Genomic DNA, 18516 nt, shown 5'->3' on the forward strand with positions numbered 1-18516 from the left:
CCATATTCTGCATTAGACCACACCTCAGGTACTTTGCTCTGAGCACTGGGTTTTAGCATCATACGAGAGGATGAGTGTGAGGGGAAGACTTTCAGAGTCTAGATCTGCACTAGCCAGCGTAATAGCCACAGGCCACGTGTGGCTCTTCACATAAAATTTAAAATTCCATTCCTCAGTCACACCAGTCACATTTCACACGTGCAGTCTCCATGTGTGCAGCAGGGACACATGGAGGCCACACCATGGTGGACCACACATGTTTCCATTATCACAGAAAGTGCTCCTGGACCGCACTGGTCTAGACCCCATGTCATCTAGAAAATGGGAATTGGAACTTGTGCTAGAAGAGAAAGCTTTAAGCTGCCCTGATAAGTTAAGACTTCTAAGTGCTTGAATGCAGAAAATAGACTGGAGTTGTTCTCCCCAGTGCACAGAACTAGGAGAAGAGGCAGAAGCTGTTGAGAGAAAGAGCCCAGCTTAACAAATAAAGATTCCCAACAATTAAAACTATTCCAAATAGAATGGCTCCTCACGCAGGAGTGGGCTTTTGTCCCTGAAAGTGCTGAAGAGGAGGCTGGATAATCTCTCTTCCAGAGATGTCTCCACAGGGAGAAATGTCTCTTCTAATTCAAAGTTACAAGGACTGCATGCAAACACTCAAGACTAACAAGACACGGGTTCTGACGGATTATATAATCTAGCAAAGCATTTCCCTCACCTTTTTACTGATGTTTACATATGGACAGTGATGAAGTGAAAGCAAGACAGATAGGAGGAGAATAAAAGAAAAGAGGGATTTATATGGTGAACTGACGAGTGTCGTGATTCTGTAAACATGCACTTGTCTTTAAAGAGTACTGCCCTCGCTCCCAGGTCCTTGTGCAGGACATCACGGCCATCAGTGATGAAATACAAAAGCATCTTACTTTTTCTAAAAAAGTTATGCTCATTTTTATTCTAACTCTATATGTTCATTTTGTTATAAAACCATTTAAAATTGCTTACCCACAGTAAACCTAACAGTCCAAGAATGTATACCAGGTTTATCCTGTGCTAGATGGTACTTGCCGTGAATATTACCTTCCTATTTTACGATGCCTTCCATCTCACTCTAGAGACTACTCTATCAGCTAAAGGTTTCTGGAGAGGGAAGGAGAAGCAAGGCAGTTTCTTGGAAGTGCTAGAAAGGAGGTGCTAATATTTATAACTGCCCTTTTTTCATGTCTTAAATTTAGTACTTAAGCAACTTACAGACAGAGAGAGAAAGGGAGGTGCTGGTTAGAGCCCTGTGTCATTGTTCTGGTCTCTTTAACCAACAATGAGAGCCTGAACCTCTTGACTATGGAAGACAGCACAGATTGTGAAAGAAGGAAGAGAAGGAGGAAAAGTAATGAGGCCAAGATACAGACACATGTTCAGTCTTGCCTCCCCAAACATGCAAAGCAACTGGTTGTAATTTTTTGTTTTGTCTGTCTTGGCAGCACAAGCCTCATTCAGCAGAGAGAGATCTCTGGCAGGAGTTGCATTTGATACTTCAAAGCAGCCAACAAAAGGCTAATGTAAAATTGAGGAAAAGGATGAGAAAATGGTATAGGTTCAGGATAAACACTGGTAATACAGGAGCTCTTGCAGCAAGCTATACTGGAAAATCAAGTTTGAGGGCTAGCGGGTCAATTTTATGGGCTCCTAAACTACCATTGAAGAAAGGTGCCCAATGGGCCACCAAGTCAAGTCTAAGAATGCTGTCACTTTGGAAATAAATTCTGTTAATAAAAACAATTTTAAGTGTGTGCAGAGACGTAAGAACAAAAAGGTTTACTGACTAGTTTCTTTTGCAATTAACTATATGTTAATTTGGACTGGGAAACTGATTCAGTCATTCATTCAACAAACATGGACTGTTTACCATATGCCAGGCACTGAGCTCCATAGCAGGGTAACAATAGGGATGAAGAAAGACAAGATCTCAGCTTTTATAAGGTTTCACTCTGATGGGGGAAATGGATATGAAAGAATCACAAATATACAACAGGAAAAAAAAGAGACTGAATATATAACAAGGTAGATACTATAAACAGAGCAGATATAACAATGTGGAAGGTGAACTTAGCAAAAGCTGGGGGAGGGTGAATATTCCAGGTAAAGGGATTCCTAGAAGTGAGGAATGATTCTAGAGAAGGCTCAGTGGGAAAAGAAGACTCAGGTCACGCAAAGCATTGCTTATCTTGAGAATTTTTGCTCATGACCTAAGAGCAATGGGAAATTCCTAAAGGGTTTAAAGAGCCACAACATGATCACATATTTATGTTTCAAACACAGCCATTGTAAATCAAAATTCAAAAACCTAGCAAACGTGTATTCTGGGGATCAGTTTATGACTAAAAGTGAGGATACACTTAAGATTATTACACATATGACTCTGTGTACAGTAAGCTCTCTTGTGTGCAAAATAACATATAAACATTTTCAAATCTAATAAAAGATTACAACTTCTCATATTAAGATGCTTATGTGTTTGTTTTGTAGGACTTGGGCTTAGGGAGCTCATTGCCACAAAACACAATAATGTCTGGTTTGTTTGGACTGGTGAAGGTGGTGGTCCTCGAATGCAATGTCCTTCACGTATGAAGACACTAGTCCTTTTTATTCTCATATGGAGAGCATACGTTTGGGGATAAATTTTCCAGTTAAGGTGCAAATTCCTTAGGCTTATCTACACCCACATGTGGGTAAAGATGGGATACAGTTTGTGTCTACTTTATTAGAAGCCTGATTCCCCAGAAATTTAAGTCCTAATTTTGGCTGAAGTTTCTCCAAAATTTCCCTTAATTTATATGATGACCTCGTTTCAAATACTAACTTATACAGACTTTGATTAAACAAACCAATAAAAACCTGTTTTTACCTTTGAGCTTTCACCTCATGGTTATAAAATTACTTAGTTACACCATCACTTGAAACCATATAAAAATGCTTGTCTTTCCCACATGCAGCTTTGTTTCTGAGCTGTGGGCTATTAAAATATCAATATACTTTAAGAGTTATAAACTGAATGTGAGGAATCATTTAAATAAACTCTGTGCCAAGAAACCAGGCAATAGTCTCTTAAGTCTCCCAAACTGATTTTTCATTAATCTGATTTTGGGAATATAATAAGAAATGCATGCTCATGGACAGAATTCCCACTTGATACAGTTCTGGATTCAATACACAGATAACGTCATACTGCATTATTTGACTTCTAGTCATTAGTTCAACTCTACTCCTTTTAGCATACAGAAGTCAAGGCTCACATGATTCCCACTCCATGTCAATTTCCTTTCGTGGAAAACTAGAAGTGTGGCCCTAGCACACAGCAGGGCTCAGGGGACAGACAGCCCTAAAGGTGGATGGATAACAGGCATTTGGCAAATCATAACTGTTAATTATCAAAGCTTTGTTATTGAGTTGACGATGGCCCTTGACTCTGAATATGAACACTGCTTAATGACTACTTGAAAAACAGTAGAGAAGCAGAATCTGTGCTAAATTGAACTGTAGTGATTTCATTCCCCTGCTTCAAAAAAAAGTCAACTACTCCCCAAACCTGTAAAACACTTGAGCCGATCCCTGTCAAAGTACCCAATCTCCTTTCAGGTCCAGACCTCACTCACCCTTTCACTCTACACACTGAAAGGACAGCCTTCCTCTGCTTCTATCATCCAGGGTATCTCCTCCTTGGAGATGTCTTTATTCTTTACTGTGTCTGCCCATTATATTTATTTAAAGCCCCTGGACAGCAGAGGCCAAGTTTTCCTTTGTTCTCCAGCATTAAGAACATAGAGCTTCCTCAGAAGCTCAGAGGTAAAGAATTCACCTGCTAATGCAGGAGACACAGGTTTTATCCCTGGGTCAGGAAGATCCCCTACAGAAGGAAATGGCAACCCACTCCAGTATTCTTGCCTAGAAAATCCCATGGACAGAGGATCCTGGTAGGCTACAGTCCATGGGGTCACAAAGAGTCAGACACGACTAACCCGCTAAACAACAACGTGGCACATCGGAGTGCTCTGAACCCATCTTACAGTTATATAAACCTTCAGGCTGGGAATGTTGTTCAATTATTAATTGTAGTTGAGTGGTGGCCTTGGATTAGTCATTAAGTCATGTCCAACTCTTGTGACCCCATGAACTATAGCCTGCCAGGCTTCTCTGTCCATGGGATTTCCCAGGCAAGAATACTAGAGTAGTTGCCATTTCCTCCTCCAGAGGATCTTCCCAACCCAGGGATCAGACCTGAATCTACTGCATTGCAGGAAAATTCTTTACCAACTAAGCCACCAGGGAGGCCCTTATTTGAGTGGTCACTGATTGTTTTTAACCATTTGAAGAGAGCAAAAGTTTTCCTTGACCACTCATCCCAAATGCCAAGCTCTCTTCCTCCCTCATCTATTGCCTCCAGGATAATGTTTCTAAATTCTTCCTTCCTCCTGTGACCCTCCTGTTTTAGACTCCACGGCGCATGGGCCCCCTCCCTGCTCCCCAGTGCACTCTGACTGTATCAGCAGCAGCTGCGGCCACTCACACTGTTCTGAGTCCTTTCATGTACAACCTGACACTTGATCCTTCACCGGAACCACACGAGGTGGACTGGCAGACATCTACACTGCTCCTCCTGATAAACAAAGCAGAGTTCATTAGTTCTGTTTCAGGGCAGGTGGGTCATTAGCGTGAGTCAAAGGAAACCTGGGGGCCCCATTCCTTGCTCAGATCTCTACTTCCGCACAAGGGCCCGAAATCTCTCGTCCACTGAGATGTTTAATCAGAACCTCCTATGTGGCAGAGAATGGACTGGGCTGCTGAGGGAACAGACATGAGTCCTACCCTGGAGTGAGACGGGTGACAAATGCCAAGGGAGAACCACACAGACTGCGTTGGTGGGAGTTTCATATCTGAAGAAAGAAAGGTCATCACCCTTCTCCAAAGTCTACAAGAACTAACTGTTCATGCCACATGAATTGCTAAGACTCCCTATTAGCCCAGATTATTGTCTGTAGCATATAAATCTGACCAGACCTCTGAGGGAAGGCAGGACTCTCATACCTTCTTGCATCCCAAAGCATCTCCCATGCAGGAGGACAGGCAGCATCAGGTTCTGAAGCCTGGGGCGGGGGGGAATCATCTATCACTGATATACTCGTGAAGCCTTATCCAAGTAATCCAACCCAATTGAAAAACACCATATGCTTGTGCATGCGTGTGCCAAGTCCCTTTGGTCACATCAACTCTTTGTGACCTTATGGACTGTAGCCTGTCAGGCTCCCCTATCCATTTTATTTATTCAAGAATACTGGATTCTCCAGGCAAGAATACTGGAGTAGGTTGCCATGGCCTTCTCCAGGGGATCTTCCTGACCCAGATATTGAACCTGTCTCTTACATCTTCTGCATTGGCAGGCAGGTTCTAGCATCACCACCATGTGCTCAGTTGTATTCAACTCTTTGTGACCCCAAGGACTGTAGCCTGCAAGGCTCCTCTGTCCATGGAATTTTCCAGGCAAGAATATTGGAATGGGTTGCCATTTCCTACTTCAGGGGATCATCCCAACTCAGGGATCAAACTCTCTTCTCCTGTGTCTCCTACATTGCAGGTGGATTCTTTACCACTGAGCCACTGGGGAAGCCCTTGAACCCTTGAAACGCCAGCAAACGTATTTTTATGCAGACATGTATCCTGTCTCTCTCACTAATTCCTGTAGGGCCAGTTTTCCCTGTGGTGTTTGGACAGATCAATTATGTGTTTTATGGTTTTGTATTCGAATTTTTAGATCAGGACCTGATGAAATAGTTCATTCACATGCATTTCAGGCCCAATGGGCTAGAAAACACCTCTATTTCTGAAGACCAAGTCAGCCTCCGTGGGCTGAGACAAACTTTGAAAGACAAACACAAAGGGAGCTTTTATCTACTGCACACTTTCATTTCACACATACTCCAGGACATGTGATCACCATGTAAGATTGGTGAGTTGAATCCTTTGGCTACTTAAATTACTTCTCTTGTGTTTTTCTTTCCTTTAATCATTATTGTTATGGTTGTTATCATTTATTTTATTCATTGCCAAGCATGCATAACTGAACACCAGTAAGATACAGGTATGCTTTTTCTCCACTGTAAATTTTTAGCCTTTGCTATGGACTAAGTCTCTAGGAGATTTGTTTGAATAATACTAAGTATAGGGGCTGTTCCAAAAATACTCAATTCAATTCATATATTAATTAAACACTGATTGTATGCCATAGGGGATTCCCAGGTGGCACTAGTGGTAAAGAACCTGCCTGCCTACTCAGAAAACATGAGAGGCAGATTCGATCCCTAGGTTCGGAAGATCCTCTGGAGGAGGGCATGGCAACCCACTCCAGTGTTCTTGCCTGGAGAATTCCCATGGACAGGAGCCTGGCAGGCTGCAGTCCATAGGGTCACAAAGAGTTGGACACGACTGAAGCGACTGAGCACGCAGGCATGCATGTATGTATATATGTACGCCATGAAGTGAAGTCACTCAGTCGTGTCCAACTCTTTGCGACCCTGTGGACTGTAGCCTACCAGGCTTCTCGGTCCATGGGATTCTCCAGGCAAGAATACTGGAGTGGGTTACCATTTCCTTCTCCAGGGGATCTTCCCGTCCCAGGGATCGAACCCAGGTCTCCCGCATTAGAGGCAGACGCTTTAACCTCTGAGCCATAAAACCTGCATTAAATGCTAGGGAAAATGAGTCAAACCCAGAGGCGTCATGATAGAGGAGGAAAATAAGACAAAATCATTTTATGGCCACGTCACAGGTGAATATACAAGGCAAGAAAGGACTGGAACAGGACAGGGGAGGCTTAAGGACAGGACCCCTTCCTCCCCCCACAAACCACTCAGGACACTTCTCATGACTCCCTCCCTCACCTGCAGGCTCTGAATCAAGTGTTACCTTCCCAGTGAGCCGCTCCCTTCAAGCCCATTTAAAACTGTAAACCCCCCTCCTCGTCTACCACACACACTCCTTTACATCCCCTCTCCCTGGCACTTAGCATCTTCTGACCACGTCTTCCACTTATTTTATTTCCTTTCTCTTTCCCTGAGAAGGTCAGCCCCAAGATGGCACAACTTCTGATGTGTTCAGTGTTGAACCTCCGTCTTCGAACAGCACCGAGCACAGAGCAGGTCTTGGAAATCTTCAAAAATCAGCCTTCCCGACCACCCTAAAGGGCAGCTGACCTAGCTCTCTATCCCTCTGCCCTTTCTTTTTCTTCACAGCCATTATCGAAGAACTGAAGTTATCTTTTAGAGTTTACTCATTTTCTCTCATCCCGCCACTTGGATGACAGCTTCATGATAAGAGGAATTTTTTCTACTTTGCTCATTGTTGTGTCCCAGGCACACTAAACAGAAGCTGGCACCATTTGTTTCTTCCATAAATTCTGGCTGAATTAATGGTGGCTCATTTCCACCGAGCACTCAGTCTATGGCAGGCGGGTTTCACTGTATTCTCTCCCTCAGTCTTCACAACAATCCAATGAAGTGGGCACTATTATTTTCCTCATTTTACAGAGTAGGAAGTACAGACTATACCCTGCCCAAGGTTGCAAACTGGCAGAGAGAAGAGCTGGCAATTAACTGCAAGCCATTCAACTCGAGTCTGGCTTCTAGCACTGTTCTGCTGAGTTGATGGCTGCTGCACTGCAGGAGAACGGCGCCACCATCGCTCCGGGGCGGCTGTGGTGCTTCACCATCTGGCTCCTTGAAGCCCCTCTCCCGGCCATTGCCATTCTCCACACTCGAGTCTGAGTGATAGTTTCCAATGGCAAAACTGATCATCTCACTCTTCTTTAAATCTCTTCAATGGCAGTCCATCATCCATAGATCACACATGTTGAGGTCCCACTGGCAAAGTGATCAATATTTATGATAACTTCCCTAGAAGGATGATACTACCTTCTCTGGAAAAATGACAGGTTATGAAGAAAAGGATGGACTTCAGAGAAATGATCCACTTTTGGGGTGATAATGAGAAAAGGCTTGTTTGGTCATGATAAGCTGACTCTATCAGTAATTTAGATATATCTATGTAATAGCAGAGTCTCAGCAAGGTAGATGTCTTAAAATGAATCTACTTGGGCCCCACCAAAAAGCATTAATCTAGGTACATCTTTGACATTCCTTGATTTAAATCTTTTCAGGTCTTAAGATACCAGGCAAAGCATCTGCATTTTGGACAGTATCATATAAACCATCAGTCAAGATAAGACCCAACTAGCTCTACTGAATGACCAATAAGGCCTCTTTGGTTCAACAGTAATGCTACATAACTTACAGATTCCCATCTGCCCTAACTCAAGCCACAGGTTTCAAAAATGTCCAATGTGTGGCTTCCCTGGCAGCCCGGGGGTCAAGACTGCCACAACGTCCAGCGCAAGGGGCATGGGTTTGATCTCTGATAGGCGAACTAATAAGATCTCACATGTCTGCTCCCCCCAAAAAGAGAAAAACAAAAATGTCCAATGCTTGGGCAGCTTATGCCACATGACAAAAAGCCAGAAGAACGATTACATCTGATAAAATCACCTTGCTTATGCCAGGTCAACAGTTTTAGTACAGAATATGCTCATTCCAAAAATTATTCCATTTCTTCCCTTAAAATATACCATCCTGCCATGTATGGCTAGGAAATGAGGAAAAGTAAACACAAAACACAAACCACATTTTGCTCCTAGCATGTCAGACTTTTGAACTAGTGCTTTGTGGGATTCAGAGGAAAGCAAACCTATTCAGGTCTCTCACATCCTGAAAGTTCCCTAATATGGTCAGAGATGAGCTTTGCTAGTGGGGAAGCTCAATGCTCATCCACCCATCATCCCAAGATGCTGGCATTTTACCAGGCTTCCTTGACATTACCAGAACTGGTCCCTGATTGAAATCATCTCTGGCCAAGGGGTGACAGTTGACCCAATATTAGCTGTTGGCTCTTGCGGCTGAGAGGAGAGGAGGGTCTTACCAGGCACAGTCTTCCCTGCATCCAACCTCTCCAGCCAGGAGTCCCCACCACATAGAGCAGCAAGTGTATGGGCACTGACATTAAACCTCAGGCTCAGGCTTCCCTGGTGGTCCAGCGGTTAAGTATCTGCCTGCCAATGCAGGAGACATGGGTTCAATTCCTGGTCAGTGAAGATCCCACGTGCCATAGGGCAACTAAGGCCACGTGCCACAACTACTGAAGTCTGAACACTCTAGAGCTCGAAGCCACCACAAGGAGAAGCCCGAGCACCACAACTCGAGGGTCGTCCCTGCTCACTGCAATTAGGCAAAGCCCATGTGCAGCAACGAGACCCAGTGAAGCCAAAAAATTAATAAATGAAAATTTTAAAAAATCTTATGCTCAAGACTACAAATGAGTTTTTTTTTAACACATCTTCAAATTATTTAACTTGCACAAATTACCCAGAAAAATGTTTTCCCTCACAAAATGTTTTTTAAAAATCTCAATAGAAGTCAGTCTGGGGACCTACCGAAAAGATATGGGATTTAATGGTGGTGCCAAAGCAAATTTCTAATCTGAGCCACGTTATGTAGTTTAACAATTTTCTTTTTTTTTTTTTGAAATTTCAGAAACCTATTTAAGTACTGCCTTTCAGCTCTGGTTATTTTTCAAGTGCATCTATATAAACTAAAACAGTCTACCCTACACCAGACAGAAATTAACAGTGCTTTAGAAACAATGACCGTGTATTACAAAATCCAAAAAAAAAAGCCTAAAGAAAACAAAACATTTATAGAGAACAGCCAGGAAGGTAAATTTTTCAAGACACTTCGTAGGTATAAAAACAATTTTTACTATGCACATTGAATTAGCAGGCCCATGAGGTAAATTACTGTTTACAGAGTCTATGTAATCTAGGTAATAAACAGGATCTACCATTTTATTAGAGGAACAAAGCAATCCCTGGTTAGATGCACTACAACAAATTAAGGGAAAAGAAAGTGAGATTATTCAAATTCAGGAAAGATTACTCAGCATTCACTAAAGTGAAAGGCAAACAAAAACATGAAGAGCGCAAATATTGAAGGTTTCTAATTTTCCAGATGTCATTTCAGTTTTCTAATTACAAAATTATAGCTTTAAAATGTAAAACCACCAGGTTACTTACTTCTGATAGAACTTTATAATTTCCTTACAAGTTCTTTCGCTTTCAACTCTATACCATGTGCAAAAGAATACTGTTTTCTCCTCAACCCACCCAGATTCTAAAACCCCACTGCAGACCCTCTCAACCATGAAGCGTGCAACGACCCTCAAGACCCTTTCAACATGCTGACAGGATCTGCCAATACACAGGGCAAGGACAGTGGGGCGAGGAAGTGTCATTCCCTGGGATTTAAATAGGCCCCCTTGGTCAAATGAGAACAGCGAGATATTAAAGATATCAAAAGCAGTGCTCCATTCAGACGCCAACATTTTAAGCAATTGGGAAAGACAAAACAGGTATGAACACTAGCATAAAAATCTTTCTTTAAATTTGGTGTTTATTTGTCAAATACCAACTTTTTCTTTTATTCCTTTCTGTTTCTGATCTTTGGAAAAACCACATCAGTATCAAATGTCACTCAGTTCTTATTCAAACAGAGGAAAGCAGACACAGCGGCTGCACCCGTGACTTAGCTGACCTGGGCTCTCAGTAAAAACAAACCTCTATAAATCACCAGATGTAAGCAATTGAGTAGTGATCACTTTAATTAATTGAACAGCTTTCCTGAAATTTACTGTATAATTTCAACCCTCCCAACACCTTTCCCAGATGCAACTAACAATGGTGGTTTTTTTCCCTTAAGTTGTTTAAAGGAGGAAAACATTTTTAACTTCGGGGGCTTAAATGTATTTTTAAATTAATCAAGATGGATGTGGTAAACTACTTCATTTTAGAAATCAAACCATGCTCCTTCAAAATGACTTTCAAGGCTGAAAGTCAAAATTATTCTAAAACATCTCCATGTGTAAATATAAACACATCATCTGACCTAATAATACAGAAAAATGTAACACAATTTTAATCTTATTTGAAAACAGATATGCAAAAGGACATGCAATGATATTTCTAACTTCAATCATCTATTGAATTTTAACTGTATTAAGTGAATAGTTTGATGTTTCTCAACTAGATTTCCACTGCAGGTGCCACACTTAAAAGAGGATACCCCAATGCTTTCTTTTCAACTCCATTTCTCCTCCCCAATAGCTTATTCTCCATGGAACTATATAACACTGGATTCATAGTTCCCATGCCAACCATTGAGTGATACCAGAATTTAAGTCCTAGTCTACCATAATCAAATCTTCTCTGTCGTGTGAAGGTGGCTTCTCTGAATCTTGGAGGTCACAGCAGCAAAGAATGGCAATGTATAAAGCATCCTTGCTGCAATGATACTCAAAATTTAGGAGCGAAAAAGAGAGAGAGGCTAGGAAGCAAGTTAACCAGTTTAAAGGAAGCATATTGTGCTTGTAAGATCTGTAGTCTAGCCCATATGAAACTGCTCCCCATGGTCCATGCAAACACACATGTGAAATCTTTCTAACATCCACTTACAAGGACAGAAGTGTAATATTTGCTGTAACTGGTCCTAAATTTGGAATGGTCTCCAATTCATTGTTGTTCAGTTTCCTATAAATGCCAAAGAGAGAGAGAGAAAAGCTGATTATACAATCTGTATTCCGTAAAGGCGAAAACGTTATAAATTCATTTAAAGATCCCTCTCCCAAGTTAAAGGTTTTAAATATCAGGTTGGCCAAAAAGTTCACTCCAGTTTTTCCGTAAGATGGTATGGAAAAACCTGAATGAACTTTTTGGTCAACCCAATAATTATTGTAACCCAAATGCTCTTTACAATCAAATTCTGTGATGGGTAATATATTTGATTCAAATCTCAAACAGGAAAGAGCTGAACTCACACTTCTCGAAGGCAGTGAAGGTGGCTCAAGGAACTTGCCTTGATGAAAGACAATCTGTTGTGACTTAAGTCCCTGTGGAAAAAAAAAAACAACAAAAATAAAATTGTAAGTAGTTTCCAAAAATCACTAACAGTGCTTAATGATGTGCAAGACAGAGTGGATTTACGAACTCTTTCTCAACACCAGCTACAACATGAGAAATAATTGGTCTATCCTGTCCATAAACTAGAGGGCAAAATCCAAAATACAAACTCTTGAGGACAAAATTAGTTTAGGAGGCTGGCAGATTCAAATGCTCCAAGCCCACAAATGTTTTAGGAGATGGTTTTTGGCCCAGGGTGAACAGATCTTTGTGAACTGGTTGTTTTGCCTCACCCTCCCCACCCCCTGCCATCTCCTCACTTCCAACTTGATATGATGAAGTCATAGCTTATGAAAAGTGGCTAATTAGGCAGGTTGCTGAAACTCAAATGTCTAAAGAAACCTTTTTATTATTGTAAAACGAAGTATCAAAGTCCTTATTACTGTCAAAGAAAGTAGAAATTGCTTTTCATACATATTTGTTTCCCTGGATTAAGGCACCAAATTATTTAAAGTACTGGGGTGTGTGTGTGTGTGTGTTGAGAGGGCAGGAAACAACCCAACTTCTGTGTGTGCACGTGCATGTGTGTGTGTGTACTGCAAGGGTAGGAAACAACCCAACCTTTGCTTTCCTGATTTCCCCAAATCTCAATATCTCAATATAATGTGTAATTTAAAGCACATCAACCACCTAACACAGTTAAGCCGACTGTTCAGAACCCGTGATCAGGTTTCTTTTCAATCATTAAAATAAAACTGCTTCTAACTCAGAGATTCCTTATAACTTAGTAACATTTCTACAGGACATCAGTATTTAAAAGAAAGCAAAACCAAACTCCTACATGTTCAGTGTTCTAGGACAGGCTATCAGCTCAGCACTCAAGAGTCAAAATGTGAAACAAAATCTGGCAAAATACTTGGTTATACTGACTATGTGCCTTCAAACTGGTCTAAAGAAAATGACATGGCTCAACATCTACTGAAGACCAGCCTGACAAACAGGATGGGCGAAAGCTCTCCCACTGAAAAATGTGTACCCAATCCTACCAGATTAATTTCTTCAGTGTTTAAAAGTGAAGATTTTAAAATAACCCAAGTTAGAGATAACCAAGCTTGACTGGAGAAGAGCAGGAACTATGTGCTATATGCCACTCCCCCTGCCTGCCCCCTGCCAAAAAAAAAAAAAAAAATGCAGAGAAATCACATTCAGAGAAGCCCAGTGTTACTCTGTGTACATCCATTAAGTAGCAATTAGAAATCAGAGATCCTTTTTCAGTCTTTGCATTTTTTGTTTTGAGAATAAACCTGGATCTATTTCACCTAAAAGGAAAAAAAAGTAATTTTTTTTTTATAAAGGTTTTATTTGAAACATGTTTGCCCAAAGACCTACCAGACAGTAACAGACATGAGTAGATTTGTTCTGGTAGAGTTATAACATGAAGGGGAAAAAAAAAAAAAAAAACCTGGCACAGTCTTTAAACTATAAAAGTCCAGCAATTACAACCACTGCCGTGCATGCTCCCCACGCTGGAGCCAGACACTTTCCCTCACGGCCCAGCTCGAGTCCATCTGGAGTTCATCAAGGAAACCGTGAGTCCAACGACTCACGTTCGGATTCAGACAAAAACCTGTGTGCTTTTAGCACCACAGACAGTCACCGATTTCCCACGGGCTTTAAAAAAACAACCAAGGAAAAGAGGCCTTCACCTGGGAGGTAGCCTGAATCAACAGAAAGGCTCATTTGGACTCACTTAACTAAAGAACCACTCAGCCTATTGGGCTGCATCCCTATTGTTCAGAGGAAAGGGGGCACCCATCTGGCATTTCCAGCTCACACAGGTGATTTCCTTTCTAATGAGAAAAAAACAAAAATTCCACTCTTTCATTTTTCTCAGGGCCACGCTGTGAGAAAAATAAAAGTTAAAAAAGATGGAGCGCTTCAACTTTTTTCCTCTTCCCTACCAGCAGTGGAATGAAATCTCCAACAAAAGACCTTTAAAAAGAGAAACTGCCTTCAGAGAACAGGGCACATGCTGGGGACCCTTCATTTCTTTTTTTTTTTTTTTTTTTTGACCCTTCCTTTCTGATCCATAAGCAGGAGTAGGCAGCCTGAAATAGTTCAGTTACTGCAACACACTTCCATTCCTGAGTTTTGCGTACTATTAAAACCACAGTATATGTGGGAGAGAAAAAGAAACACCCCTGAAGTGACTCTTATTGCTAAATACTTGAAGCCTTGAAACTTTTAATGCACTTAAATTTAGGTTTCATACAGTTTATGTTTCAGAAATGATCCAAGGATGTCACATTTTGTAAATCTTCCCTTGCATTGTTTTTTATGGCTAGATCACTAAAAATACCACTAAAAACAGATTCAACTTATACAATGTCAATGTTTTCTGAAATCCCATTACAGTCAGTAAGGCAGGCAGATTCTTTGTTTTTAGAGTTCCAGTAATGAACATCCTCCCCAGGAAACCTTTTCTAAAAAAACTTTTTGTAATGAGGTTAATAAATGGGAAAGGTGGTGAGGCAGAGAGGTGTTAACTATTTACCCAAAACTCAGCTGGCCAAACACCTGAAATCCAAACTCTACACAGGAGAGAGAAGTCTCTCTTCTTGCATATTAGCAAGCGGGTAAATATATATGAAAATAATTCATTTACAACATTTGGTCCCAGCTCTCATTTTCTTCCTTTTAGCATTTGGAAATCTGACTTCCAAGTCAAATTTTAAAATGCAAATCCCCGGCACAGCTTCTTAATCAATCCCACTGGGGCCTGTAGAGCTGCTAATTCAGCAGAAATCTGCAAAGCTGAAAAACAAAAAGCCAGGCTGTAGCTGTTTTAAGACACTGATCCAAAGTGACTCATAAATCAGCCTGCTATGTTCAAGTTTTCGTCTGGAAAATACAGAAAAACAGCTGTGAAAACCAGAAGGACTATTACCCCCCAACCCCAGCCCCAGTTCTGGTACGGACCAGAGGATTTATAACAGGCAGACACTAAAGAAGTCACACCAGCAGAAAGTACCTTCCAGACTTTTTTTTTTTTTTGGCCTGAGCTCAGCTAAGCCAAACCTTTCTATTGTGATAAGACAAATAATTCTGAAATTCCAGTGAGGTTTTAAAACTACTTGAAGCTCTTATTGACAACTGGGCAACGTTCCCCCCCCTTTGGCTAAGTAAACATATTCTAACTAGCCTTCCTCTTTGGGTTCAGAACTCCTTGCAAGCACACAGTCTAGATGTAAACTCAAGTCTGCCTTTAAAGACAGTTGTGAGGATCGCTTCAAATAGTGACCATTTTAAGAGCCATTTTCATTAAAGTTTTAGAAGTTCCTTTAAAAAAAAAAAAAGACAACTGTGATATTATTATTTTACAGCTCAAACAATTCTAAATCACAACTGAATCAAGTGGAAAAAATACATACACACGTGTATTGAAGAGATTAAATTTTTAACTTGCCAATTCAACAAATGAAACAAAAGCTATGCGCCAAACTTTTTCTGAAGAATGCTCTCATGAACTATTCCTAAGGCAAACTTTTACTTTCTTAATTACCTGAGGAAAAGGAAGTTAAGATATGGGGAAGAACAACATGCATTTTGCTACGTATGTCTAAACTCGGGGCCAGTCTACCGAAAAGCTTTTCTAATTAAGTAAAATTTAAGCAGCAGCTATCTTATCTCCTGTTCCAAACACCAAATAACAGAGAAGTTAAAGCTCAATTCTATGCATTTTGCTGCTCATTTCAAAGGTGGAGAGAGGAGACCTCTAGAGCTTTAGGCACAAACAAAAGAAACATTTACAATAAAGAGACCTGGACCACGTGGTTTGGCGACAACTACAAAGTTGGGTAAAAGTCACACATGTACAAGAACCAGAGCTGTCCAGTGAGTGACCACGGTGAGGCTTCTGACAACACACCTAGCGCTTATTTGCACAAGTGGAACTTATTTTCACATACATTTAAGGAATGTGGACTTGCATTGAGACAATTTACTGCTGGCGGAAATGTAATTAAAGATTGTGCTAACCAAATAAACTGTAATTTGTTTTTAGTGTGCCACCAAATTATCTGGAAAACAAAATCCTAATTAGGTCAACTCCTTTTAAGACAACGTTTAAACAGGTATCAAACCCCTTTTGGTTTAACTCAACTTCTAATCAAGAGCACTACAGTTTTGTTTTTTTTTTTTAAGACGTCCAATTTTTTAAAGACATTCACACAAAAATATATTGCACACTGGCATGATCCAACAGGCCACTTAACTCGGAGAGACTCCTGAAAGTTAGAGCACGTGAACGATCTGAGCCATTCTAAACACACCCCAGGAAGCACTATGTTCATTCTTTCTCAACCCTCTATTATTTATAAGTGTTCACCTCCAGTCATTCAAATGTTCAGTTCCACATGTTGTCAAAAGAGCCATTCACATCTCATGAATAAGGCAGCATGACCTCCACAAGAGGCAATTGAACAGAATTAGCCACAACTAATTGAAAGTCTCCCTGTTTTAGGTTAAAGTCCTTATCTCCTTCTTCAATTGTAATAAAAACTACTAAACAAGACATCCCATGATAAGAGATTACATATCAATCTAAAACTCTTAACTTTTTAAAAAATTAAGGCACATCAACACAAAGCATACGCTTTCCCACAGTTGACAATTCTATATTCCACAAAAAACGAGTTTGGTGAGCATAGAGATTTAAAAACACAGTTTTTTAAACAACCTGTCCAAACTTTCTACCACTACTATTTGAAATGTTAGGATAGTTGACTGTAAGTTTCAAGAGTTTCAAACCTCCACTACTACTCTGTTAGGCCCAAATCTGAGTATTAACGATGGACTGCACTTTTGCTTTTTTTCAACAGGATAGCTACTTAAAAGGAATAAAGAAATACAAGTTTTGACTGTTAACATTTTGCACCAGCCCTCCAATTTTAACAAAACGAGGGCTCGGAGAGAACAAGACATTTGGAAAAAATTAGCCTTTCCAACTAAACGACATTTTCTTCCTTGTTCTTTCACGCAGTTGGCAGTGATTTCAGGTTTTTCAGACTTCATACCTAGCATCCAAAAACTTGCATAACAGCACCCAGCGCTCTCTCCTAAACCGCCTGGTCGCGCTGAGAAGCCACAGAAATCACACCTTCGGTTCTGAAAAAACTCTAGTTCCTTCCCTTCCATATCTACTGCTCAGTCTTGCCAACTTCTTACCGGAATGGGGATGTGCTACAGTTTGGTCGAAGAGGGGAATTTATGGAATTTACTAACGCGAAATTAAGCGAGGGTAAAGTACAACAAAATGATGTCTACCATTGCTTGGTTAAGGGACCTAATTGTTGAAAGGGCTTCCCAAACGAAAGGGTGCGCTCGATTACTATAGTGTTGTGAACGCAAAAGGTGACTTGAACCTGTTAGAAACTATAGTTGCGCCGCGGGATCATACTGGTAAAGTGAGAACAGAGAATTCAGGGCGGCCGAAGGGTGTCAGCTCTCCCGCCCCGGACTGGCAAGGCGCGCATCTGAGCCCCCTAGGCGAGCTCCGCACAGGACGCGGATTCTGTCCCCGGGAGTTGTCAGTGGCTCCATCCCGTCACCTAAGTGCGGCCGGGTGGGGCAGGCCAGGGCCCACCTGCGCGGTCCACCAAGCGCCGGGGGATGGAGAGGGACTGAGGCCCGGTCAGCTCCTTTTCCATCCCCGCGGGGCGCCGCTCGAGGCCTGGGCCAAGAGGAGGTGCCCCGGAAAAAGCTGCTGCGCGCCTAGCATCCTGGCCCCTAGCCTGCAGTCCCGAAACTCAAGCGGTTCCCCCTCCGCCCGTTGGAAGAATACTTACAGCCGAGCGATCCAGGACGGAAGCGGCTCGGGAAGGTGCGCCAGCCGCTGGCGACTGCAGTCCAGGAGGTCCCCGAGGCAGCGGCACGGAGCCGGACACTGGTGCTCAGCGCCGACCCCAGAAGGCGGCCCCAGCGCCTCGAGGCCGCCGCCCTCGGCCGGGCCCGCGTGCCCCAGCACCTCGCACAGCAGCAGCCCCAGCGCCGCCGCGAGCGCGCGGACCCTTGGCGCGCCCATCGTGGTCCCGCAGCTTCTCGCTCGGCCCGGGTCTCCGCAGGCGGCAGACACTCGGGGCCCGGCACCAACTTCCAGCCGGTAGTGGACGCCGGCGCTCGGGACCGCGGGCGCGCGTCCACCTCTCGCGCTCGCAGGTAAGCCCCTTTTTTCTCAGTCCAGGCAGCAGAGCTCTTTCGTGCCCCGGGGCAGCCACAGGGAAACCGAAAACAACGGCCAGCTGTGGCAGAGTTGCAGTGGGAGCAGCGTCCGCGCACCGAGGCCCTTCTTGCCGGCAAAAGAAACTTTTTCGCTTCCTCCTTGCCGCGGAGCGCCAAGTCCCCGTGCCCCGGAGCCGAGGGGCGGTGCTGCCCAGACCCGCGCGCGCCCATTGGCCAGCCGGGCCTGT

At 42.5% G+C, this 18516-nt stretch overlaps 1 protein-coding gene across 2 annotated transcripts in view; it reads right to left on the reverse strand.

Moving 5' to 3' along the window:
• The window catches only part of LRIG3 (leucine rich repeats and immunoglobulin like domains 3), a 50447-nt gene extending 32172 nt beyond the window's left edge, over positions 1-18275 (reverse strand). Inside the window, exons 1-3 of one of the 2 annotated variants that reach the window (XM_006077934.3) lie at positions 17896-18275; positions 11968-12039; positions 11606-11680 (exon numbers count right to left, since the gene is read on the reverse strand). In XM_006077934.3, the coding sequence (XP_006077996.2) occupies positions 11606-11680; positions 11968-12039; positions 17896-18131 (383 nt within the window). In that variant the 5' untranslated portion in view covers positions 18132-18275. Of the gene's footprint in view, positions 1-11605; positions 11681-11967; positions 12040-13438; positions 13471-17895 lie in introns of those variants that run through there. The other variant, XM_044941574.1, reaches the window with a different exon arrangement.
• Between the last annotated feature and the right edge of the window lie 241 nt (positions 18276-18516).

The sequence above is a fragment of the Bubalus bubalis genome, chromosome 4 (assembly GCF_019923935.1).
Source record: "Bubalus bubalis isolate 160015118507 breed Murrah chromosome 4, NDDB_SH_1, whole genome shotgun sequence".
NCBI classification, from domain to species: Eukaryota; Metazoa; Chordata; class Mammalia; order Artiodactyla; family Bovidae; genus Bubalus; species Bubalus bubalis.